A 27,121-nucleotide genomic window follows, 5' to 3' on the forward strand; every position below is an offset into this window, starting at 1 on the left:
GTGATTTGATCTTACACAGAAAAAAAATCCTAAATAATTTAAAAAGATGCTTTAAAATCAAGCAGTTCATTAATGCTCTTCATCCTATGTCATTTACTGTCTGACTTGTTCACACAGCCTAAATAGTATAGGCTCGACTATTCATACATTGAGAACCAGATTTGGAGACTGTTGAAGAAATATAGCAAAGTAATGTAGCCACGTTGGTAGTGACCTTAGCCAGTTATAATTTTTTTGGGTAGAAACAAGTAATGCTAAATTACCTAAAGGTGAGCATTTCAAACCCCTCTGTGGATGAGGGGAGTCTTGACAAGCTCAGCCTATGGTCTCAATGATAAACTAGAAAAACACACCATATTCCCATGCATCCCTATAGTGGGTATTCTGTTTTCATATAAGGCTCTTTTAGCTTTTTTGGTATTATTATATCAATTTTTTTCAATTTGTGTTCTCATAATTTTTTTGTATTTTGTGCACTTGCATACTGGTGATACTTAGTGACCTAGTAGGGCTTTTTGTAGCCAGTTAGTAATGAGTATTTCCTAATATAGTGACTTTTTAGGTTTCAGTTTTTGTCTTTCAACAGTGTTACTATATGTATCTGAACTCTGGTGACACCCTGTGGTTCTATTGCACAAGTACACTTAATTCATTATTTATGGATTGATTCATGTTTAATTTTTAGGATTTGATTTACTAATTATGATTTGCTATTTCTGCCAGTTTTATATACATTCTATTTTCCCTTTCTTCAAGAATATTTCAATGCCTAAATCACAGATGGGACAATGGCCTCCTCGTATAGTGTTTTTTTCTTTTTTCTTGATCATTTACTGTATTTATCTTATATTTATATTTGATGTTTTCAGCATATTATACATTGTAAACATTTGTTACACTTATTCAATGTTTTTATAATATCGGTAATATGTATTTATTTCTTAGATCTGTATATTAATCCAGTTTGTTACTTAGTGCCATTCTTGTCTTGCCTGGTTTTTACTCTGTACCTGCATTAAATACATTTGTTCTGTGTATTTATTTATGAATGCTGGTTACTTGTGTTTGGCTTATTTTTGGCTCATTGGAAAACGTCTTATGTAGTTACCTTTAAATTTGATTTTGAATTTTTTAATTGAAGTGTTTTAAAATGTAATAATGCAACACCTATTAATTGTTTCTTTCTTTCTTTCTTTCTTTCTTTCTTTCTTTCTTTCTTTCTTTCTTTCTTTCATTCATACAGGAACATTTGGAACATTGATTCTTCCACAAGTAAGAAAAAAATCTATTTCAGAAAAATAAAAATGTGAATTACTGTTTATCTGGATATGAAATCCATGAAGCTAAAGCAAATAGTTTATTTTTCATATTGCATAATTTGTTTCCCTTTCTGTTCACTTTCACCATGTTTTTCTTTTCCAGCTTCCTCTAAATAATTTTCATGGGACATATAAACTTCACGTCAGAGGATTTTCTGATGGTATACAAATATTTGCTAATACGACTACACTTGATTTTAAATCCAAAAGCTATTCAGTTTTCATTGAGACAAACAGCATCTTTTATAAGCCTGGGCAAGAAGTAAAAATTCAGATTTTGGCCTTCTCTGCTGATCTAAAGCCTTACATGTCTACCATTGATATACACATCAAGGTAAGTACAGTTATGTGGATTATGTTTTTTTTTTTACTATGACTTAATATAACACCATGTTTATAAGTGGAAGGGACTTGCCAGCTATACAGTACTGTATGCCATATTAAAGTGGACAATTAGTGCAATTAGTGAACTTTTTTGTAACTTTAAAATTCTGCATAAATAAATACATTTCTTTTTTTAAATAAAGATTCATGTTTTATCATTAGGGGTTTTATCACCATTTGAGCACCAGGCAAGTGACTTTAATTGAGATATTGCAAGCAGTCTCATTCCAGCAAGAGGAAATATTGTCTCAGTCACCTCTCCCTTAGTCCCCTTTCACACGGGTGGTCTGATCAGGTCCGCCTGTCAGTTTGTCAGGCAGATCTTATTGGAAGCTCAATGTTAGTCCATGTGCAGCAAGCTGGAAATAGATGTGCCTCCATTTGCATCCGATTAACCATGACTTAATCTAGGTCAAGATGGAGGACTGATTGTGATGGATTGCAGGTAATGTGATGTAAACTAACGCATGTCTGATTACCTCTGACTCCCGCCCAGACCTAAAGTGGGTCCATACATCTCAGTTTTTTCCTCCTTCACAACTGAAGTAATTGTGTGCACTCGTTATTCCTTTTTTTTAAATATTTGCACAAAATAAATAATAATAATCAGGGTTGCACCTGGCGTTGGGCTTAATGTTCAAGCCGAACGTGAGTTCGACTTGAACATCAGCAGTTCGTGTGTTAACAGGGCATTATGCCTTGTGAGCCCTATTTGGCTAAAGCCTTGCACCTGACCACAGGGCACAGAGAACTTTGAAGCCATGATTGGGTAAAGTCATGATGACTCTGCCCAATCATGGCCCACCTGTCACAACTGTAAACAGTTGGGCAGAGCTAGCTGTCACTGCTAGCTCTGCCCAAATGTTTATATGTTACCGGCATTTGTCAAAATGCCATTCTGCGGCAGGTGTTCGTCACGAGTGAACGGGACGGCGGTCGTTGGGTTTTTTAAAATTATTATTTCTATTTATTTTTTATAGTTTTATTTTTTATTTTATGAAGTCGTCGTCATCGTAAACAACTCTGTACATTGTGATTGACCCTGTATTACATCGGTGGATCCATTTTTGGGGGTTTTTTTCAACAATAAAGGACTTGTCAAAATCCTTTGTTGTGTGTTTTTTTCAATTAAGTTTTTTTTTCTAAAAGTCTTTTTTTATTTAAATTTTAACCCTTTAGTGAATGGGTAGGGGTACAAGTACATCTGGTTGCCCCTTTATTAAAGGGGTACCCTGATGTGAATAAGCCCCCTGCCCCACAACCAATGCCCAAGGGCTTATGGGGAAGAGGCCCTTGTCCCCATCGGCATGGGGACAAGGTGCTTTTCCAGGGGCGACCCTGGAAAAGCACCCTCCCAGTGCCGAGGGCATGTAGCCTGGTACGGGAAGGGGGGGGGGTGCTCGCTCGTGCCCCCCATTTCCGGCCCTATACTCGGATCAAGGGTCTGGTGTGGAATTTTAGGGGGGACCCCACGTTTTTTCCCCATTTTTGGGGGCAGGTTCCTCCTTAAAACTCCTACCAGACCATAAGGGCCTGGTATGACTTTGAGGGGGAACCCCACACACTTGTTTTTTTTTTTACACAGGGTCCCTCCTAAATATTCTTACCAGACTTCAAGGGTCTGGTATGACTTTTGGGGGGAACCCCACGCTTTTTTTTTTAATGGGCCCCCCCCCCCTAACATTTTTACCACAGACCTAAAGGGTCTGGTATTGTTTGGAAGGGGGAACCGCACGCTTTGAAGAGAAAAAAAAATCATTTTTTTTTAGAAATGCCAGTTTTGTTGCAGCAGGTTCTATACATCGTACAGATTTGCCACTTTACAGGCAGGTTAAGGGGACCCCCCAGGCACGATATTTAAAGGAATTTTTCATTTTTATTGTTACCCTTTAAGTAATGTTAAAATCACTGCTCCTGTCCCCCAGGGCAGTACCCAAATCCTTTTTATGGCCAATAACTTGCATATAAGCCCTCCTAAAGGGGACAATTGTTTTGAAAGTTCTACCCCCATTGACTTGCATTGAGTTCTAAATTCGAATGAGAACTTTTTCCATGTTCGAAAGTTCGATTTAGAACCGAACATGGGGGGTGTTCGGCCCATCACTAGTTGCAACAAGAGTTTTCAGAAAATATATATTTATATCTTACCAAGGCCAACAATGTGCATAGATAATGATTAGACATGTGCAACGGCAATAAATTTGTTTAGTTTCATATTTATTCTGATTTTTTGTTATTTAGTTTTGTGGGATTTTGGTCCAAGATTCGACTAGTTTCTGGATTTGGACAAAATTCCTTAGCGGTAGTATGTAAGAATTTTCATTCCGGATGAATTTTAATTGCAGCAAAGTGACAATAGACACAAAGAAAAAAAATGACATTTTTTTTACAGTCCGCAGAAGAAAAAAAGAAAAGCGTGAGGTTCCTCTTCCGATTCATACCAGACCTTTTAGGTCTGGTAGAAATGTTTGGAGGGACCCCCAAACAGTGCGTTGGATTTCCTCCAAAAGCCATACCAGGCCCTTTAGGTCTAGTAGACAATTTAAGGGGGAACACAACCCCCAGAAAATGGGGGGGGAAATGTGGGGACCCCTAAAATTCCAGACTCTTGATCCGAGCACAGGCCCTGCAGGACAGGGAAGGGGGGGGGGGCTGATCAAGCATTCCCCATCCTTGCACCTTACCAGGCCACGTGCCTTCGGTATGAGAGGGTGTCCCCATGCTGATGGGGACAAGGGCCTCTTCCCCACAACCCTGACTCGGTGGTTGTGGGGGTCTGCGAGCTGGGGCGCTTATTTGCATCAGGGTACCCCTACTTGCACCCATACTCATTCACTTAAGCGTTAAAAGTAAATAAACCTACTATACTGTTAGAAAAAATCCTGTTATTAAAAAAAAAAAAAACAAAGAGTCAGTTTTTGACAATCCCTTTATATAAAAAAAATGGCTCCATAGATGTAATCCAACATCAATCATGATGAATGATGCCCGCCGACTCATCAACATAAAAAAAGTCTCGCCACACGCCGACCTGTATGAACCCTGCGAAGACTCGCCACAAAATGACATCTCTGGCCAGACTGTAAACAAATGGGTGGAGCAAGTCGTGACGTCATGGGGCTCATTCCACCCATTTGACATTCTCAACTGTCTCAATTTGTCTAGTGTCACTTTGCAGAAATTTTCGCTATCGGAAATTTGGATTCGTTTGAATGAGTCATTTCTGTCATGATAATTCTGATATATCCGAATCTCCGAATAACAAAAATTTGTCCGAATAGTGAATCTTTCCTAAAAAAAATTCCACATGTCTAATAATGATGGATAATGAAAATAACAACACATCTCATTGTAATAATGTTACATTTAAAGGACCCACGTGGAAAGTTACTTGAGCAATGGATGGAAGAGGAAGCTGAATTAGGAGTTGTTTTAAAAAGTTTTCAGTTAAGTGATAATCCACCACTTGGAGATTGGTCGATACAAGTAAAATTACAAGTAAGTATACCATAGTGTGGATAAATTCACAATTTTTCAATTATTGATCTAATAGGATTGTTGTGCTGGGCTTTGTATTGAATCAACAATATTATAGGGACTTGCTGAAAAGGTGTATTTAAAAAAAGCATGTCTACTCAAAACAATTTTACAATATTTGAATGGAAACACGTGGGTGTAGTCTCTCTGTTGTATTCAATCTCCCTGGCCTATATACCTGTAAAGAAGTAGCAGTAGCTGTAGGCGATTAGTTAAAATATTACTTGGAAGAAAGCTAAATAAGCTATGCTAATCTGCATTGCAGAACTGAAGCCAAAACCACGGGCAGGAAATCATCCTTTTGATTAACAATAGTTTAAGTGAGCCATTAAACTATTCTGGTAAAGTGAACCTATATTTTGCACACACTGGGAGTACATTGGACAGTAAGGGATGTACCTGTTTATTTTCACTCCCACCAATCAAGATCAACTGTTAGGCCACTTGAGATTCCTTTGTACCTTTTAAGCAAGTCTAATTACACATGTATGTTGTGTATGTTGAGACCTTTAGTGGGATCCACCTTTGAGGAGGACTGCCATTTAGTATATAGTTCATCAAGTGGCCGTGCTCTGGTGATTTTGACCTGCAAACCGCAGAGTTATACAAGTGTGATAATCTTACCTCACACTGTTATCAAATACAAATTATTGTTCGGAGTCATTTATCGACTTTTATCTACTAATTAATATGCTGAGAAATGTGGGACATTTGTCCAGAGACTTAGCACAACAGCAGTGGGAAGCACAATGACTCAGTGGTTAGTAGCGCTGAGGTCCCTGGTTCTAATGCAGGTTCAGTCAGGACACTATCTACATGGCGTTTCCATGTTCTTTCTTTGCTTGCTTGGGTTTCCTCTGGTACTTTGGTTTCCTCACACTCTCCAAAGACATGGTGGGTTGCTTAATTGGTTCCTCTTTATGTACATATGCGATTGGGACCTTAGATTAAAAGCTCCTTGAGGGCAGGGACTGATGTGAATGTGCACTATGTAAAGCACTGTATAAACTAAGGGTGCTATATTTAAATACCTGTAAATACTTCTTGCTATTCTTTTTTTCTGAATAGTCTGAAGTTCTGGATACACTAGAGAAGGCAAAAACCTCAGTCAGCTTTTTACTTCTGTCTTGGTTTATTTTTAGATCTCCAGTCATGTGGACAGGTAGGGAGCCTGGGAGATTCTTCACAATAATACACAATACCTAAGGTTATAGATTAATTTTCCTCACTCTGCCAAAAACAAAATGCTGTTCAAGTTACACCTAAAGAGGAACTTTACTCATATGTTCAAAATACCAAAAAACACACCTTTAGAAATGTTTAGTAATGGCAATCTACAAACAGATACTTACAGATAATTGCTGGCTTTTTATTTTTCACAGACCTTATTTCTCTTTTTCTCCCCATTCTTCTCACAGTGGTAATTTTTACTAAGTGCAGATTGCTAGATCTCCCTTTCTGGAACTCTGGCACATGTGACTAGGACATGTGACCCTGCACATCATCTCAGGGGAGGTGAATGCCTTTCCCTGAGACCTTTTGAGATTACAGTTGAGATTTCCCAGCAATGCTCTGCTGATATAACATTCCCAGGATGCAAAACTTGGGCATGGTTACATCATTTGTACCAAGGAGGATAAGGAAATGGAAAAAAGAAATTGTAGGTAAAATAAAAATATGTTTAATTAAAAAATATAAGGCACGTTCATATCAGCATGCAGAGCTGCATGCTGATGTGAATTTTAGTCAAAGGGGTGAAGGTCCTCTTTAAATCATGTTTCCTAAAATATTACTCACGTTTTAGTCACTCAGTTCATAGGTACGTAATTTCAAGCCCAAGTTAAAATGTCTGCAAGGGCTTATTCACACCAGCCCTATTAGGCTGTGTTTGCCAGCATTGCCCAACGCAGTCCCAATGCACAGACAAAGCAATATATCTTATTAGTTAAGTTCAGACCATGTTGGTGTGTGCTGAAAAATTGTAGAACATGTTACATTTTTGCACAGCACATTACAATGTAATTATATGAGCTGCCGTGCATAGAGTTAAATGAACTGTAACCTTTGATAAAGTTCAAAAAAAAAGCAAGCTGTGATACGTTGTACAAGGCTTGCCCGCTAGTGTCAATTGGCCCTAAGTCATTTATGGATTGCTGGTGTGCTTAAGGGTTAAACTGTGAAGTGCAGAGGCCAGAAATAATCAATATTGCATAGTGTGGACTACTATTTATTTCAGGTATTTATATAGCGTCAATTTACGCAGCGCTTTTACATTCACACCAGTCCCTGCCCTCAAGGAGCTTATAATCTAAGGTCCCTATATCGCCTTAGCGCCAACAATTTACGCAGCGCTTTTACATAGTGCATGCACATTCACACCAGTTCCTGCCCTCAAGGAGCTTACAATCTAATGTCCCTATATCGGATTCAAACATACAGGGCCAATTTAGACAAGAGCCAATTTTACCTTCTAGCATATCTTTGGAGTGTGGGAGGAAACCGGAGTTCCCAGAGGAAAACCAGGCAATCACACGGAGAACATGCAAACTCCTTGCAGATAGTGACCTGGCCAGGATTCGAACCAAGGACCCCCAGTGCTACTGCAAGGCAGAAGCGCTAATTACTACGCCACTGTGCTGCTACTAGTCACTAGTGTCTGATATAGCAAGATGTGGAAAGCAGAAATCACCAGCACTCAGTAAATATCTTTGATGTCCATTTAATCGGACCAATCATCAATTGTCATACAAAATAGCGACGTTTCGGGACGGCACAGGATCCCTTAATCAGGGCGACAATGTAACAAGTCAGCCTATATCAATACTATGTCAATTGTCGCCCTGATGAAGGGATCCTGTGCGGTCCCGAAATGTTGCTATCTTGTACATGACAATTGACGATTGGTCCGATTAAATGGACATCAAAGATATTTACTGAGTGCTTGTGATTTCTGCTTTTCACTGTTTGTTGCACGATGCCATCCGTGATTGTCACTGCGAGCACCACTACAAGTACTTGGGCCGGGAGCGCTGTGAGGAGTGCAGAGGGACTTACTACTTTCTATGATATATCAAGAAGCCACTGTCTTAAGATCACTTTGAAAATTGGCAAAGTTTTGATGAATAAGGCTGCTATTCATAAATAAACGGCAGTAAGGCTTAATTGTTCCCTAAAACACGCACTCTAGTAAGATGACAACTACAATTACATTTTGAAAGTACAGTACATAGGTAGCTATCACGTGTTACTAAGTGCATGATTACTAGACAGTTTTTATTAATTTATTTATTTGTTAACATTGGTGTACTAATGCAAGAAAACAACAGGTAGCCCATGTAAAATATGTAATCTGTCAACTGTGTTAGATCATATCTGATCAATTCCAAAGCTGCTGGTTGAAGGCAGAGCAGAGCAGATATGTTTTTGCTTGACTGAGAAGAGAGTAAAGAAGCACATTAAACGTATGTGTGGAAAATAATCTTACCACGTTATACCTTTATAAATTCACAGAGAAGGTGTAGGAAGAAGCTTTTGTTATAAGCAAAGGTTAATACAGAGTTTAGACTTTACATTTTAAATACAACATCATACCAATGAGGTATGTGCTATTGCAAGCATGTCCACCAGATGGCAGCAAATTATATCTTATAGCTAATATACTGAATTTGTGGTGTACTCATTTTACACAGGATTTATATATTCATAGCAGGAGTGAAGCCGAGAATTGTTTTTTTCTAACCCTTTTCATTTTTTTTAATATTTATTTTTATTTATTTATTTTTATTAAATATTTTTATTTTTTAACTTTACTGCTGGGGGCTTCAGTGAAATTTCCCTTTTAAAATAGAAAAAGAGATTTTTATTTATTTATTTTTATTAAATATTTTTATTTTTTAACTTTACTGCTGGGGGCTTCAGTGAAATTTCCCTTTTAAAATAGAAAAAGAGATTGAGAACAGAGTCCCCAATCTCTTTTTCTTTAGCCTCTGTTATCAATGAACAGGAATCCTCTATACTGAGTGTTCCTGTTCATTCTGAAATTGTGGAGATAGTATGTTTACTATGTACACAAATATGAATGAACAGGAAGTGATGTAGATTCCTTCCTATTCATTGATAAATGGTACATAGTAACTCATACTATGTCCAGTTATTTACAAACATTCAGCGATCACTGATCGCTGATTGTTTGTACACCGTTCTCCATTCTGGATCGGTTGTCACAGGAGGCTGAGTCGGTGGTATGGGAGGAGAGCTCAGTCTATTTTGAGAGCTGACTGCACCCCCTCACCGCTGGCTCTGCCTCCTGTGAAAGCTGACAGCTGTCTCTGCCCCCACAACGCTCCCCATCCTGTTTTGTCACAGGAGGCTGAGTAGGATGATGCAGGAGGAGAGCTTGTCCTATGACACGCTCACAGCACTCTCTTCCCAGTGGGGCTCTGGCTACAAATATATATATATATATTAGGGCTGAGGAAATTAACGATTAATCCTCCGATTAATCGTAAATTTTTTTGATCGATCAAAATTATTTTGATCGGAAAGGAGGAATTGGGAAACAAAGGCAGAAAAATATACAATGAAAATGTGTAAATGCAACAGAAAACAATATCTTTATACGGATGTGACAGATGTTGGGTATAGGTGGAAGCCCAAGTCTTTCCAGTGATGTTGCCACTGAGGATGCTCTTCAGCATGTGTGCTCCAAAGGTACTTTTTTCTCTTCTATGCAAGGTGCACGGTTACATTCATTCTGCTGCCACACTCCACATTGGCCGAAAAATGCCCTGAAAAAAGCAGATGATTTTTACAAGCAGCCGGGGGTTCCTGCTGTAGAGACAAGGGGCATGTTCATGATTACAAATAAGCTTCAGGGTCAAAGAGTGACATGAGTTCGAACCAAACCTAGCCTTTTCTCTGTTCTGTCCTGTTCGCCTGTCTGAACTTCCAGCTGATGCCTCTGGAAGTAATTTATTCAGCATTGATTTCACTAGTTCCACTAAATGGCAGATGCTATCTGTCATTTTTAAAATCATTTGGTCATTGATATTACCCAGGTTCCCCATCGTTTTTTACATTGCTGCAACTTGGTGAACTGTCGTGTTGGCAGTTGCTCATCATGTTTGACACTGGATCTACATCAGTTGATGAGGTGATTGACCTTGGATTTACCATAACCATATTCAGTCAATGACTACACTTAGTATCCCCCAGCCACTTTGCTTACAAACAGTAGTTTAAAAAAAAAATCATACAGGTGCACAACTTTACGTGCAGGTTTAAGGAATCCCCAAGCCTGTTATTTAAAAGATTTGTGTATTTTTTTTTTCAAATTCTTTATTTATAGGCAAAAAGGGTGGGGTACATTGCAAGGGAGTACACGCGAAGGCCACAGCAGGAGAAGAGGCTGCGACAGGGAACGAGCTAGGTGTATCACATTGAGGGTTATGGTGTTGTCTCTGGCCTCACGGGGCAGTGGAGAGACATGTTTCACTCTTACCACCTACTGTAAAAATGAGCATGTATGTAAAGCTCTGGCAGCTTAAGAATGCTCAAGGTTGAACTCTTGACATTGTTTGAAATTGATTTTCACGGATTATGTCTTTTGGCCAGTAAGTGCTTCAAATAAACTTCATTGATTACATTTATGATAATGTGTAAACTGGTAAAAGTAGTGAAGTTAACCCAAAAAACTGAATGTATTTCTCTCTTCATGAGTAGAGTTCAAGTCAAATAATATGGGGGTACAAAGGCATATGGTAGTGTTTATTAGGAGAGCAGGAAGAATATTTAGCATTCTTAACAGCTGATTGAATTTTGAGTGAAACAGATATTTGTGAAACAATACGGAACATTTCTTTTGCTATGGTTCATAGTGTACATCAAAAGACACCAGAGCAAAACAATCAACCAAGACCAGCTTTTTTTGTTTTATGAATAAGGTTAAACTTAGGTTATAATAACTGGCAAAAGTCACAGCTGGATAGAAGATGTGATCGTGCACACCTTTTCCAAAATGTTCACAATTGGTAGCAGATGTGAGATTCTTGGAGAGACAGCTTAAATATATTAACTTTGTTTAAGTGTTTATTAGACTTTTAACTTAGTATAGAAATAACAATAAATCATGACACATGTTGTATGTGCCTTACAGCAGCATCAAAATATTTTGACATATATAGTGTTACACTATGGACTGTTGCTAGATTGACTGCCAGCAAATACATTAATTACATGGCTTTCTTTAAAGCAGAACTCCAGTATTGTTAGTTTTCTGGTCCAGAGTGAGTTCAGAAGAAGGATATGCTTTAAATGTACCTCCATGCCCCCAGTCTAGTAATCTTCAGCTGCAAAATTCAGGTCCTGGCTTTCTGCTGTGCAGCTGTCCAGAATTAGTACCTGGCCCAGTATATGCCTATGGGAACTTCCTGTTGATCCGCTACAGAGTGGAGCTCAGAAAGTGGAACAGTGCTGAGACCTGAACTTTAAGGCTGAAGATCTCCAGATTGAGGGAATCTAGTTAGTGAATAAGCATGTTATTACATTTATCTCACACCGATCTTAAGATCGTGCACTCCTAGTTCTTCTTGACACTATACCTTTTATTAATGCAGCATTTACAACTATTGACTCTCCCCCATACTCCTGTAACAGGTGAATAATTGCTTCTAAGCAGAGGCTAACAATACTTCCCCCTCCTGGTCAGCAGATAATAGAGAGGTGTGCATAAAGAATGGAAAAGACTAAATTAATTTGCTTTGAATTGCTTTTCTATATTTCCAAGTTCAAATGTTTCACCTACTTTTTGATCAATGAAACACATAGGACACATAGATATGTTTTTGTGTATTATTTTATTTTTGAAATTTGCATTCATCAGATATAACACAGAATAAAACTTTGGCAAGCAAGTTATAAACATCTGACTTGTTTTTTAACTTTTGTTTTTGCAGCATCAAACTCATTTTCAAACATTTACTGTAACCCAGTATGGTAAGCATATTTGCAATATAAAATATATAGGTTTGTGTTAGATCAGGTATAATTTATTATTCATAGATTACCTTACCGGTTTCATTACAAATATTATTTTACTGATAACAAATTTACTTCAAGAAGGAAACACCCTATTATCTGAGGAGTTCTGGAAATCTTATGTTTGTCCTCTGGAAAGGTTCTATTAGGTTAGATCTAAACCCTAACTGGATGAAATGTAGTGTGCTAAAGCACTGTGTATAATGACTTCAAATACAGATTACACCACAATATTTTATGCAAGCCTGATGGGCATCATTTTTGTCAAAGAAATCATATACTACCTATGTCACATATATTCCATCAAAACCGTTTGCAGTTCATGCTTGGTCCTTTGTATTGTAGTATTATAAACGTAGCCATTTCTTTATTTCCATAAAATACTGTTTTCACGTTTTATAATTCTTTATATAATCTTGGTGCTCAGATCTCACACTTCCTGTATACATACACTTGCTTTAGCATTGGCTGCACATTATTGCTCAGGGTTTCCTGATCCTCAACTTGGGTCGCATTGGACAGTGTGATAATACAGGAGCATGATGGGAAGACAATTGTCACCCTAAATAGGAATTGCCTGAACAAAGACCTTAATAGCAAGATCTCCAGGTGTTCCTTTACTAAAAGCTGCAGATTTAAAAATAACAAATGCCATTAACATATTAGAGATTTAATGAGAATTTAGAGATTGTAAGGGTCATTCACTAAGCTGCAGAAGGCAGCCGACTGAATAGCCGAGCCGAAGTGAAGTGAGCCGAACAATGTTCGGCTATTCACTTCGGCTTAGTACGGCTAATTTCAGCCGTACATCGGCTGCCTTCAGCTGCACTTTGGTCAGCTGAACATGCTCTGCATGTTTGGCTAAGCCAAAGTGCAAAAGGACTTCGACCCAGCCGATACAACATCTGGACCGGCTGAGCCGAAGCTCAGGCAGCTCACTTGCTGCCGTTCGCCTCTATTCTCATAGGGGCCGAACAGGAGTGAGTGAACTCCGAATGCCGCTGAGTGGCATTCTGCTCGGCTATTCTGCTCGGTACCTCCATGGTAGCGCACAGAATAGAAAATCAATGAAAAAAGTTTTTAAAAAAAAGTTGAAAAAAATATTTTTAAAAGGTAAATGAATATTACATTTAAAAAATAATAATAAAGATTTAAAAAAAAACAATTGGGCAGAGCTAGCAGTGACAGCTAGTGCCACCCAACTGCTTCCTATTGGCCGGAACCTGTTAGAGTCTTCTAGCACATCCCAGCCAATAAATAACAACTGTCACAGTTGTTATTGTTTAATGACAGTTCAGCGTCCCAAGGTCATTTAGGGATGCTGCTCTGTCATTACAACTGGGCGGAGCCAATAGTGATCCACGGCTGAATCCTTCGGCAGCTTTGTGAATAGACCCCTGTGTTTTTCTCTTCTGTAAAGCTCTTTCAGGTTAGGCAGATTAAAAACCCAGTAAAAAGTTTGCAGCATTGATTTATTAAATGGGTTATTTGCACAGTCTTACTTACTTATTTACTTGCACAGTATTATTTCAAGCACCTAGTCAAGCAGACATGAATTAAAATAAAATCCTGTAAACATAGGGGTGGCAGGAGAATCCTCAGCCCTGTGTAAGTTCCAGGTTAGGATGTGGAGTGTGAAAGGAAGGTAAGTATGTAAAGTGGGGAAGGGCATTAGTTAATTGAATCCCCCTGCTTTGTCTTAGATGGGATGTCAATTTTTTTATATTACATAGATCAGACTTTAAAGATTATTCCAAGTGGCCCTACTGCACAAACATATTCCTAACTTGAAATTATGAATTTAAAAAACATTAACTTATGTGAATCTAAACCCAAACACTTACGTTGATGCACATGCTCCTGTAATGTAAAAATGTTTAACAATATTGATTGTGGCTTCTACAAGTGGTGAGAGGTAGTCTGGAAGGTAGGTTGATGGATAGGATGTATCTTCTTGGAAACACATTCCAACCCTGTGGGGTCATACTCAAAAGGGTCAGAGCTCGGTGTGCTGTCACTGTCTACCCTCTGTGGATAGTTAAAGTGACTTCTCCATGCTCTGCCTGACTAGAGGTCTTCTGCCTGTGACCAAGGCAGTTTCCTCTATTAGAATGACTCTCTTATGTAACACAGTTTTATGTGCTAAATGTGCTCCTGTACACTAGTAAAATTGCCAATATAGTAAAAGAAAAAGAACGATAAATAGAAGAAGATATGTGTTATATAAACCAAATAAACTACAAAATAGAAATCAGGGAAAAATTAAGAAAGTGGCATATAAGAAGGGTGAAATAAGACTTGCAAGGTCCCAGCAATACCCACACTCCTCTAAGGCAAGCAGAAAAACATAGGCATCACCACCAATTTCTACTCATATGCAAGAACGAAAACATCCTAAAAGAACAGATACAAATTGCTAGATGTGCTGAGGTCTCTTCAGCAGGCCCAGGTGTTATTAAATGTGTCCTTTCTGTTATTATCCTTAGCCATCAATTCCTCCATATTCCAAGCATTTCAGTTCAGCTAGCTCCATTCTAATTCCACTATAAAGGGGGAGGGACACTGAACACCAGTGTCTTGGTGTCTTGCTATAAGAAGTCTGTTTATCACCCAATATTTACACACCTTTCACCGAAGAGTCACACATTTTTCGGTTAAATCACTTATAAAATTACGGTATCTTGGCTGACAAATGTGTGAACTTTTGGTGAAAACAGTGATAAACAGACCCCTAAAAATACCCTTTTTGGTAGCACAGATAAAGTCAGGAATTATTGATAGTACCTGTTGTGGGTTATTGTAGATGCTAAAACCAGACCCAAAGAATATTACTTCTTGGAGTTTAATATAGTAATATAACATTTTTAAAGACCATTTAAATCCTGTTACCTTAGTAACTGGAACCTGCATAATTCTAATGCTCATATACATTGTAATCTTGGCTCTACACTGTTAAATAAAACCTTCTGTACGTGCTACTATTCATTTTGGCTTCCATGACTTGATTGCATTAGCTTTTATTACTCTGTTACCTTTTTACACTCAGCAAACTATTTGTAAAATATAAAAATGCACTTGTGATTCTATATATAATTTTCTTACAAGGTATTCCCTATCCTCTAGTTTTACCCAAGTTTGAGGTCGTCCTGTCCACTCCCTCATATCAGTCAATAAAAAGTGGGTCATTAGAAGGCACAGTTACTGCGAAGTAAGTGAATTTTATACTTCAAATTTGTCTATAACAAAAAAAAACTATTATATGTGACTAAAATCCTTTCACCCCTGATTGTAAGATTTAGAATAGCAAATCAAAATGACAAATGGTTTTCTTATTGCAAGTCATACACTTGTTAACACAATATACCTGTGACGTTGAAATATTCCCAATATATTGTTGCCCCATGATGGTTGTAAACTGTTCAATGCTATGGTGTTTATAATACATAGAAGCTATGGTATTTGGTATGCTGGTCAGCAATTTAAAAAAGAGCTTTGGGCAGAAATGTTATTAAAACTTGCAGTGGGGCTACCCCTGGACTGCAAGGGTTAACTTATTTTTGCCTAGGGTAAATAAGTTATACCCACCTGAGTTTCCCAGCCGGCTGGCTCTTACACAGTCCCTTGAGAGTCTTTCCCCCTTCGTGCAGTGGTCTAGGAGTCCTTGAGTCATCACGTCCAATACACTGTAGGATTGGAGGATGCCGAGGGACATACCCTCTTTGCAGCAGAAGAGGAGAGAGGCTGGAGGGAGCACTGCCGGCTCGGAGTTTTGGGTGAGTATAACTTTTTTTTACCCAGGGCAAAAACGAGCACTTGCAACCCACTGCAAGGGTTAATAACATTTCTGCCTAGAGTTCTTCTTGACATTTCTGACTTACATACAAAATACCATCCTTGTGTTTGCTTCCATGTATCATAAACACCATAACATTGAACAACTCACAACCATCATGGGGAAACAATATATTGGGAATAGTTCAATGTTAATACAATTTCTGCCTGGAGTTTTTCTTTAAAGCCAATACTACACTGTTTTATTGAATATGCATTATATTTTGTATTACTATAAAATATGGAGCCTCCTGAACTACAGCCTATTATCATCAAACTACAGCCTATTATGATTATAGAACTTTTATACAGTACTGCGCTCATGAGACTGAATTTGCTTCTGATTGTAATGTTGTATTGTGAAGTGAATATGTCTATTGTAGTTATTACAAATGACATGAGAGCCACAATTTAGTTACATAATAATTAAGTAGAGCCATATTGAGTAAAGTTATAATACAGCGTGCTATACACATGGACTGGTTGTTACAGTTTTATTTATGATTAATTGTAGGTATAACTATGGAATGCCTGTGAAAGGAAAGCTAAATGTTACCTTATCATATGCAACTATTTTTCAGCAAAATAATGTCACCAAAATATTTGAGGTAAGTAGATTTTAAACGTTTTAGGTACAGTAAATGCTGTGGGGGGGGGGGAATCAATTTAAAAACACAAATATTTGTAGAAGTTGCAAGCAACTAATTAGGAAGAATTTAAAATTTTGGCCTAAAAACTTTGAAAAGTCTAAGGGCTGGTTCACACCATACTGTATGGCAACGCATAGCACATAACGTGAGTGTGCTGTTGTGCAGTGTAAAGGTGTGCTGCCGTGTGCTGTGATGCATTGCTATGATGCTAAGTAAATTCTATGTGCTGCAGCATTTTGTGTCATCTTGCAGTGTGTTGAAATGGGCTGTGATAAAGTGATTTATAGTGTCTCATGTACTCATGTACTGAGCTTTACCAATAATATGAAACAAATTATAACAATCTGTGCAAAAGCCAAAAAATGTATGTATAAACATTTCTTAGTCTTCACACATTCATGTATAATCGTTATGCACACTAGGCATGTGATCGATGTTTGAGTCGAACGCAAATTCAACTCGAACATCGGCAGTTCGTGTGTTCGGTGAACACACTAACTGTCAGGGCATTCGGCGGGCTGTTCGCCTGCCGAGCGCCCCGCAAAGCACTGTGCCTGACTGTGCAAGACTTTGACCAATCAGGGCCCAGTACTCTGTTAGAGCCATGATTGGGCAAAGTCATGATGACTTTGCCCAATCATGGCTCACCTGTAAGATTCCATACTATTGTAAACAGTTGGGTGGAGCTAGCTGTCACCGTTAGCTCTGCCCAATTGTTTATATGTTTCTGTCATCGAAATGCCATTCTGCTGCGTGTGTTCATCGTGATCGGAAGGGACGGCGATCGTCGTTTTTTTTAAATTATTTCTATTTATTTTAATTGTTTTATTTTTTATTTTGTCGAGTCGTCATCGACGTCGGTGGATCCATTGTGTGTTTTTTTTTTAAAATAAAAGACTTTGCAGGGCCCCTCGCTCATTTCCCCACCCCCTTTCCTGCCAGGCCTGTGTTCGGATCATTAGTCTGGTTGGGAATTCTTTTGGGGCGTCCCCACATTTCCCCCTCCCCATTTTTGGAGGTAGGGTTCCTCTTTAAAATTCCTACCAGACCTTAAGGGCCTAATATGACTTTGAGGGGGGGAAACCCCACACACTTTTATGGTTTTTTTTATACATGGGCTCCCTCCTAAAATTCCTACTAGACCTTAAGGGTCCGGTATGACTTTTGGGGGAACCCCACACTTTTTTAATAACTTGCATTTAAGGCTTCAAAATGGGGACATTTGATTTTCAAAGTTCTACTCCATAGACTTGCATTGAGTTTGAGTTCAAATTCGAACTTTTTCCATGTTCTAAAGTTCGAAATCGAACCATACAGGTGGGGGTTCTGTCCAGCACTAATGCACACAAATAAATAGTCAAGAGGTGCAAAGTCCCATATGTCATTTGTGCAACACCCACTTTCAAAATAATAGTCTGATAAGTCTAAATAGCCTCTGTGATGAATCTTCACCAAAACACCACCGTGCTCCTTATTTCTTTCAAACGCACTCACCAGATTTCCATTTAAAGTGCTTGTATCATAGGAACTATGAATTCCTTTCCTCATTCACCTCTACATATATTATAGGTTATTAGTTTATAACTCAAGCCCTCTCTCCTTCCTCTCAATATCCAATCCTCTATAAAAAGCCTGTTCCAATGCAGGTAAGATTCTACTTAAATTCACCAGTGCACTGCTCCTCCTTCTCCACTCAGAGATACCCCCAGTGTAAGGCTCAAACAGAAAGATTAATATCTCCCATTGTGCAGCATTTTTAAAATAGGCTTTTATTTAAAAAACAAATAAAATGACGCTCACAAACAACACAGTAAAATAAGCTCATCAATTTCCTTGTGGCAGCGTGTATCCAACAGGAAGCAACAGCATGGGGAGTGTTGCCCCTTCCCCCCATAAACTACAGTGGGGTTTGATTTTAAGTTTGGGTTGTTTCACGCTTCATGCAGGATTTAACATATTCACTGTGGACTGAACCTGGGCACATTTGTTTACCCCAACATGCATAATCAGGAAAAACACTCTTGAAATCTGGTTGGTTAGTAAGGGTCATATCAAATAATATATAATAATAACAGTAATAATAATAAGCTGGCCAGAGAGCAGCAGCTCTCTGCAGATTTTTGGAATTGAGAGTTTTATAAATGGTCATAGCTGTAGATGAATTCAGATTAGAGGTGTAAGTTATTAAAGAAGAACTTTACCCAACAATTTATTGCCTGCCAAAACAGTTACTTTCAATGAATGCAGGCTGTGGAGATTGCCAGTCTGCTTTTTTCAGTTCTGAATCAAATTTTCAAGCCCTCAAATGGCTGGTGTCGTAGCTGATCACATGTGCAGCACCCTGGCAATTGCAATTTAAATAGAGGCTAAATGGCACCTTCCTTGGCTGTAAGACATAGGTGGTTGTAGTCCCGCTTTAAGATCTGGATGCAAGAAGCCACAAGACCTTGTCAGTGGGAGCGAAGGTGTACATTGAGGCAGACTGCTTTAAAATATATTATTGTGCAAATGTGCATATGACAATAATATTGTTTTTTAATTATATTTACTCTCATTTCCGAACTTTTCCATTTTCATGCATCTGTAGATAAATGGCAGTTCAAAATTTAGTTTGACTAATTCAGAGCTGAGAACATTTTTGAGATATGAAGAAGCATCATCTGATTCCAAACCTTTAACCTTTGCTGGTCCAATAGATGTTACTGCCAAAGTCACAGAGGAGCTAACAGGTAAGGCAGATATTTTTTAAGTGCAATTCTATTCTTCACTTCTTAGAAGAACAGAATAAGTTAAAACTGGGGTTAGTACAAGATAAAAACATTAATTCTGCTTTCCAATCCTTCAGGTTGGTAGGTTAGGTTGGACTTGATCCAATAGGTTGGACTTAATCCAATAGGTTGGACTTGATGGACCTGTGTCTTTATTCAACCTCAAATACTGTGTAAGGTATCTATCTTTTTGCACTGGGAGGTAGGAGTTGTGGAATAAAGAGGGAAGAATATATATAAACCCTTCATTGCCAGAGTTGTGGTGTAACTTAATGCTGTGAGTGAATTTTATGTTTTGCCCACTGTGCATGTGATATTGCTTTTATACTCATTATTAAGAATTTTGGTTTTGTTGCCAATTTTATGTAGATATTCATGATATTATATCATCATGACAAATATTTTGTAGCATTTTTAACTTCTGGCGACATTCAGCAGACACCCCTGTGTAAACATACAGCTAGTCAGCCAGCCAGGAATGTGTTATCAGCCACAACAGCTATATACATAACTTCCAATTTTCAGAGATGAGAAAGCCAGTACAGTGTATTTTGACAATGGACACTGTCCCAGCTATGTGGACCATTAAGAATGTATATGCAAAAAAATATTGCTTTAAACCCAGACATTTTTGGGTTTTTTTTTCACCATTACCTTTCCTTTATACTGATTTGTCAACAGGTCAAACAAGATAATTAAGAGATAAGATCAAGGTTTTAGTGGAAAATAACACTTTTGGTAGTTAAAGGAGGGCTATGGGAAGAGTGGAATGCACTCATCCTCATAGTAAGAGCCAACCTGTGACACTGCAGCTGTGACACGTCAGCTCTATTGATTAAGAATAGAGTGATCACAAACTGCTGATTGCTCAGTTCACTGTCAGTCACCGCTCCCCACAGGTATTCCTCCTCCTTTCTTTGTTCCTCCAGAGCTCATAGGAGGGAACGACAGGGGAGGGGGCAGGCACAGCTGGCTCTTGTTCTAGAGAGGCAGAGGCAGAGCCAGCTGTCAATCAGGCAGTGGGGTGGATCCCAACAATATTGTCAGGATCTCTTCTGGCTGTCAGAATATAGTCAGAATATAGTCAGAATATAGTGGGCAATAGCCCACTATATGCTAAGTTTGGTGTCACAAGAAGACACTAATAATAGTCCTCCAAAAGAGAACTAACGTCAAAAACGGATTGACCATAGTTCTCTTTTAAATAGTACATGCTCATAGCTATTTGTACATCGGACCAAAAAGTGGGACAACTGAGGAGGAAAGAGGGACAGAGGGATTTGGTCCATAATGAGGGACAGTTGGGAGCTATGCTTATGTAAAAGTATTACAGACACAGCAGACATACTTCCTATTAGAGCTATTCAGAGCCTTAATTTATTACAGTACTGTACAGTCACTCTGTTCATTGGGGACTGTTTCACTTATTATCTACTGTATGTGAAGGTTCTCATTCATCCAAATCATGGTATATCTGTAAAAATTTGTTTTACAGATATTTCACTTATTATCATTCTCATATTAGTCACCATGCTTTAGTATAACTGCAGTGTTTATTGCAGCAGCCCATCACCATGCCACAAGGTGTGACATTGTCACATTGTTATCCTATGACACAGGAAATCAGGCATTAGGCAGGGGAACTTTTAGGGTCTGTTAGTGTTTGACAGGGCTATTCACTAAATTATAAAGGGTTTGGAGAAGGCAGGAAAAGGGAACAATCCAGGACAACGTAGCTGTACTGTAAAAGTGAGCTGAATTGGAGAATTTGTCCAAATCAGATCTTTTGTCCTAGATTGTTCACTTCTCTTGCCTACTTCAAACTCTTCACCCTTTTGTGAATAACCCTGTTAGAGTCAGTATTAGTAGAATGAAACTGAACATATGCAGACAAACACACACAGATACATGCACAATGTCTTGGGGGGCTTTTTAAAAGCAACCAAATTTTATTGGCATCCTGAACGTTCACATTTAACTGACTGAATCATCAGCCTAAATGCACTTGTGCAAAATATACACACACCCTCCACATTTAGTCTAACAAATGATCCTTTAATACTATATTAATGATTAAAGAAATAAACTACATATTAAAAAAACACATATACCCCTTGTTAATCATGCACTAGACTTGGAATAGCAGATATAATACCGTATGTACCTAGTGTATTGCTTAGACTCTAAGTTTTTATTATCCATCAAGTAGAAACAATGAAGGCAAGATTTTTATGGGCTTATGTCAGTCTGTTACCTAATAATGTCACGTAGGAATGACGTTTTTTATGTTTTACTTCTCTAGTTCCTAGGGAGGTAAGATGCATTCTATACGTAAATTCATCAATCTATAAAATTTGCTTTTGTGGAAGAGAATCACAGTCTGGATCATAAATGAAAATGTGTCCAGCTGTTTAACATATACATTATGTGTATGAATATCGTATTTTTGCATGTTTTAAAATGCTGGAATTTCACCCTTTAACTTCGAAGTGCAAACTGATCAACAGAAATGTTAAAAGAGTTTGTGCCAAGTATTTACTTAGAACAGTGACCTGATATTTCCCTATTAGGTTACTGCTTATTTAGGGAGAAAACTAAAATGTGTGTTCTCTGAGAAGCATACTTGGATAAGTCACAGGGGTCTCTTTTTTAATATAGTCAAAGAGAATTATTTAACTAGTCATTTTATAACAGTGCATTTCATCACAACGTTATGCCATAAATCACTGAGACACTGAGATATTTGAGAAGCGACTTCTCCCTACATTTTTGCCGTATTCAGTATTTGGAATTCAATTGAAATACTTGTAAAGGAAACAGAAGACTAGTTATATGAATGATTTTCATTTTTCAGTAATAAATAAAACACAATTTGTGGTATTTTTGACTGTTGGCTTAAATGCTGAACTATGTACCAAATAAATATAAGCACCTATGAAATATTTAAATTCTGTTTATATACTTTCAGACTTTCACTATTGTAAAAAATCACAATCAGCAAAAGCATTTTTTTTTTTAAATGATAAATCAAAATAATACCAGCAAATTTGACAAGTCATAAAGAAAGTAACTTGGGCATTTTATCATCATCTTGTATATGGATGCATGTGCACTTTCATTTTTATGGGGTTACCAAGCGGTGTATAAAAATGATATATCTATATTGCCGAATCAGGAAACAAATTACCTCCAAATGTAACCTGACATGAACTTAAAGGAGAACTATGAGGTGAGTAATTTACATTCGTCCTCATAGTTAGAGCCGATGTGTGACATTAAAACTGTCACACGTCGGCTCTATTGATCGGAAAGTGAGCGAACACATACCGTTGTTCGCTCATTTGCCGATCATCTCCAAGCAGAGAGCGGAGAACGTAATTGTCTTCATCATGGGATGCTTAATAAATCCTAAATAAAAATTGTCTATGTCTTGGATTCTGGCAGTTCCTGTTATATTAAGTCATCTTCTCTCTACTCTTTAAATATAGTGGTACTATCCTTATTACTTCTTTTTTGGGATTGTGGAATTGATTGAAACTCCATCAACATACTTCCTTTTTGTACTGTGCCTGTTCTGTACTGTTTTGCCTCTCATTTTGATCGACTGTCTACCTGGCTAATAAGAATGTGCAGGAAGAAGGAAGGGGCAGGCAAGCTTGCACAGCATCCAAGCAACAAATCAGGGGGTGGATGAATGGCCCTGAGCAGGAAGCTTTACTTCCTGCAGTAGCTGGTGATTCACTATGACAGACCGGTGAGAAGACCATTTTAGTTTGCCTGTTCAGTGAACAGCACACATCCAGAGTTTGCAGTGAACCCTTTGTAGTTGTGAATTCGAAGCTCATCCCTAATAACCAACTATGACTAAGGACTTATGGACAAAATGTTCAAGTGGGTTAATATATGAAGCTGATGTGGGGCTCAGCCTGCCACCTTGTACTATGGTTTAGAGTGGACTGGTCCATTTTATTTTTGTAAAATTGCATTTAAAATTAAAATATATTCATGAGGCGCTACTGGATCTTGGGTGGAATTGCTCTTATAATGTGATTATATTTAACTAGCTTTGTACCTACATGACAAAAGAGATTAATAATAATATATTGCATACTCTGTTTTCTTAGGTATTTCACAAAACCAAACTTCCAGCATATATGTTATTGATAAAGAATACTACAGTGAATTTTACAACTATCCCACAGTTCTCAAACCAATGCTCAACTTCACTTCTTATGTAAGTTAACATTTCCTGTGACATATTTAAATGTCTACGTAATATCTGCATTTTGCATACAATTTTCATGTAGAAGTTCCTTATCAAAGTATTTATTAGAATGGAAAAAGCATATCTATTTATCTGACTCTGTTCACATTTCATTATCTGCATTAAAGTGTAGTACTTGTCTGACATGTACTGTATATAGAATACATAACGTGGGTGTCACAGAAGTTCTGGAAAGATAGCTCCTTTCTGTGACTTCTCATATTGTGATTTGAAATTATTAGTATACGGCACACATTACACCAGTGGTCTTCAAACTTTCTAAATAAAGGGCATTTCAGTGTCTTTCAGGCCATAGCGGAGCTGGACTGTGCCCAATGGGACTAGAAAATGCCCTGTTCTCACTGGTTAGTGGGAGTAACAAATGCTCCAGGGTTGAGACTAATGTCGGGGTTAGTAAGAAGAGCAATAATGCCCATTCTTGGTGTAAGTGGAAGGAATGGTGCTCCATTGTTGATATCATTGGAGAAATAGGGGTCTATTCACGAAGCTGCCGAAGGATCTGGCCGTAGCTTCGGCCGATCCTTCGGCTGGCTTCGGCCCCAGGACCCCTTCGGTTCAGGAGAACCGAGGGGGTGCTGTACGGTCTATTCACAATAGCCCGTACAGCTCCCGATCACGGCCGAGCAGCTCAGTCGAGCGCTGAGCCGTGCTGAAAGCCGAAGCTGGCCGAGCGGCCGGCCATTGGCCGGCCGACAGTCCCAATTTTGGTATCAGTGGGCAGTAGCTAGCACCACAAGGTGGCCAGATGCATCTTTATCATAAGACTGATTTTTCAGATTATTGGAAAATGTATCTCCCTGTGACCTGTTATGGAAGAGAAATAAAGGATAAAGTTAATGCATTTATGCCACTTCTTGTGGCAATATCCACCAGTCTATGGCCATATTTATTCTTTATATTTATTCTTTCATAATATTTTGTGCAAACATTTGTTGTTTACTATTATTGTGTTTAGAACATTGTGTTTTTTTGTCTAAAATGTAGAACAGAAAACTGCAGCAACCATGTCACTGTTTCAGTAACAGTAGAATACTTATGTTGTTTTCATATTTTTCAGAAACAAATATGAAATAGTGTTTAGATTTTTTTCTGTTTTTTGTTTTCTTCCCCTTAGCTTAAAATTAAGAGATATGATGGAAAAAAGCTGACTGCAGATGATAGACTACATGATGTTTCTGTAACAATAACTCAGTCAAAAATGTTTTTCACTGAAGGGACAAACATGTTCCCAGAGGATGAAATGAATGTTGCAATTCAGCAGGTTATAACTTACACACTTCCTGAAAATGGAATAATTCGTATCGAAGTACCTGTAAATCCGGATACGGTTCATTTAAAGATCAAGGTGAAAATCATTTTTTATTTTGTCTTAATGTGAGATTTCAAAATTGTGTAGCTTTCAACAATCAAACTCTCTAGATATTAGTTTTATAACATGCATATGTCTCCTACCTCCATGTATCTCTTACAGTTCCACATAATGTTCCTTAAAATTGTGGTAAAGGTACTCATGCAACTGATGAGTGACTGTAGAAATAATATGAGAAATCTCCCTTAGTCACCTACTCCTTCAAGCAGTTGTCAAGCACTGTCCCAGTGCTCCTTCAAGCACTGGGACAGTGAAGATCTCCTTTATAAGAAGCATTTTTTCAAGATATCAACACCACTTTCAGTGTTGAAGACCAGTGTGAGGTTAATTGTGCTCCAAAAATTCAAAAGGCATATAGTATATGCACTTTCCTCAAATCAGAACCCAAAAAAGGTAAGACCTCTTTTGTGCAAAGATGGTCAAACAGCATATAATAGGAGCAAAGATACAACCACCTGCATGGCACTTAGAACACTCACTTTCCTGCAGAGAGTGACCTTAATATTACAACAAGGCTTAAAATTTCAAGTCTAGACCTACTAGCCAGGCAAAAACCTTACTCTCCACCAGTTGCCCCACCAAACCTTGCCCAGGTCCGCCTCCAACCCCACCCCAGGCCCGCCCCCCCACCCCAGCCCCTCCCCCCGCCACGCCCCCAAGGTCTGCAGCAGCCCTCACTATCACACCCAGATAGCAAGGCATCGATGCTGCTAACAGACATTCTTTCCTTTGCCAGAGCTCAGAACTGTCAGAGCTCCGATCGAAGGAAGCCAGAACTGACAGGAGCTGCTCTGCTCTCAAATTTCCACCTTATTTTTACTCGCAAAATGCGAGCAGGCGAGTGGAAATTTTAAGCCCTGTATTACAAGATAGCAAATAGTAGATAGTCCGTGATGACTTCTTTCAACAGGGAAGGACCAGTGTCTGAGTGAAAACACTCCAAATAGTGTAGTATGTCTTAGCCCCAAATTTTTTTAAAAACTAAATACTGTAAAACTTTAGTTAAAATGCATTCAAAAGTAAAAACAAGTCATCCAGCCATGCTGGTTCTATGATGTGCAGCACAGAGATTCTGCCCAGTCAAGCTTCTTTAGTGGCATGTACAGCAGATGTCACCCTGAAATCTGAAAACCCAGGAGTGAAAGATACATTTTATATGTAATGTGTGTAGCAATATATATTTTAATATGTGCCCATATGGATGACCATGAGCAGTCAGCAGACTTGCGGTTGAGAACAAGTAAACATACATAGCTGACACTAAGTGTAGCCAGAAAATAACTGCATTCAAAGACTGGTGTGGTCTGGCCCCATTAGGAACATGCCTGATAGTGATCCATTTAAATTCAGTGAGACTTTTTGATGACGCACACAGTAGTATCTGGCCAGTTGGATAATACTTCTGGCATGTTTGCGGCCAGCTTACTTATGTGTTTCTGTATGACAAAGTTATTGGCAGAATGTTAGTAGGATTGCGCAATCTGCAGATATTTGTGTCAACTCTTAATATTCCTACTCATTAGTATGGCATTTCTTTGATCATGTATGCCAGATTCCTGCTTTCATGGTATCATTATCTGTAAATGTTACAGGATTCACTTTATTGGCCATAAGCAGGCAAATCCCCCTTTTCTATTGGGAAAAAGGAATAATCCTTTGTCAACAACATATATTTTCCAACATGTTGGAAAATGTTTGTGAGTAATAACAATCACTTTTAACATACTCCAATTCCTGTGATTGCTTTGTTGTTAAATCATACATGGTAATTTATTGCAATCAGTTCATTGATTATATTCACTTAGCTTTAGAAAATAAGGTGGTGCATTGCTGGTTTTAGACTAGTTGTGGAGAACTGGTAACAGTGTATTGATCTACAGATTCATATCATACAAATAAACATAATCCTACAAATGCTACAAAAACCCCCCCCCCCCCCACAC

At 38.3% G+C, this 27,121-nt stretch overlaps 1 protein-coding gene across 1 annotated transcript in view; it reads left to right on the forward strand.

Annotated features, from left to right (window-relative positions):
- Positions 1-27,121, forward strand: part of CD109 (CD109 molecule) — a 125,255-nt gene that overhangs the window by 13,288 nt on the left and 84,846 nt on the right. The window contains exons 3-10 of the mRNA XM_018558905.1: positions 1,244-1,272; positions 5,076-5,201; positions 12,194-12,233; positions 15,399-15,483; positions 16,621-16,714; positions 19,344-19,485; positions 23,649-23,758; positions 24,924-25,154. Coding sequence (XP_018414407.1) covers positions 1,244-1,272; positions 5,076-5,201; positions 12,194-12,233; positions 15,399-15,483; positions 16,621-16,714; positions 19,344-19,485; positions 23,649-23,758; positions 24,924-25,154 — 857 coding nt within the window. The remainder of the gene's footprint in view (positions 1-1,243; positions 1,273-5,075; positions 5,202-12,193; positions 12,234-15,398; positions 15,484-16,620; positions 16,715-19,343; positions 19,486-23,648; positions 23,759-24,923; positions 25,155-27,121) is intronic.

Source organism: Nanorana parkeri, unplaced genomic scaffold (genome assembly GCF_000935625.1).
Source record: "Nanorana parkeri isolate BGI_ZX_2015 unplaced genomic scaffold, ASM93562v1 scaffold368, whole genome shotgun sequence".
NCBI classification, from domain to species: Eukaryota; Metazoa; Chordata; class Amphibia; order Anura; family Dicroglossidae; genus Nanorana; species Nanorana parkeri.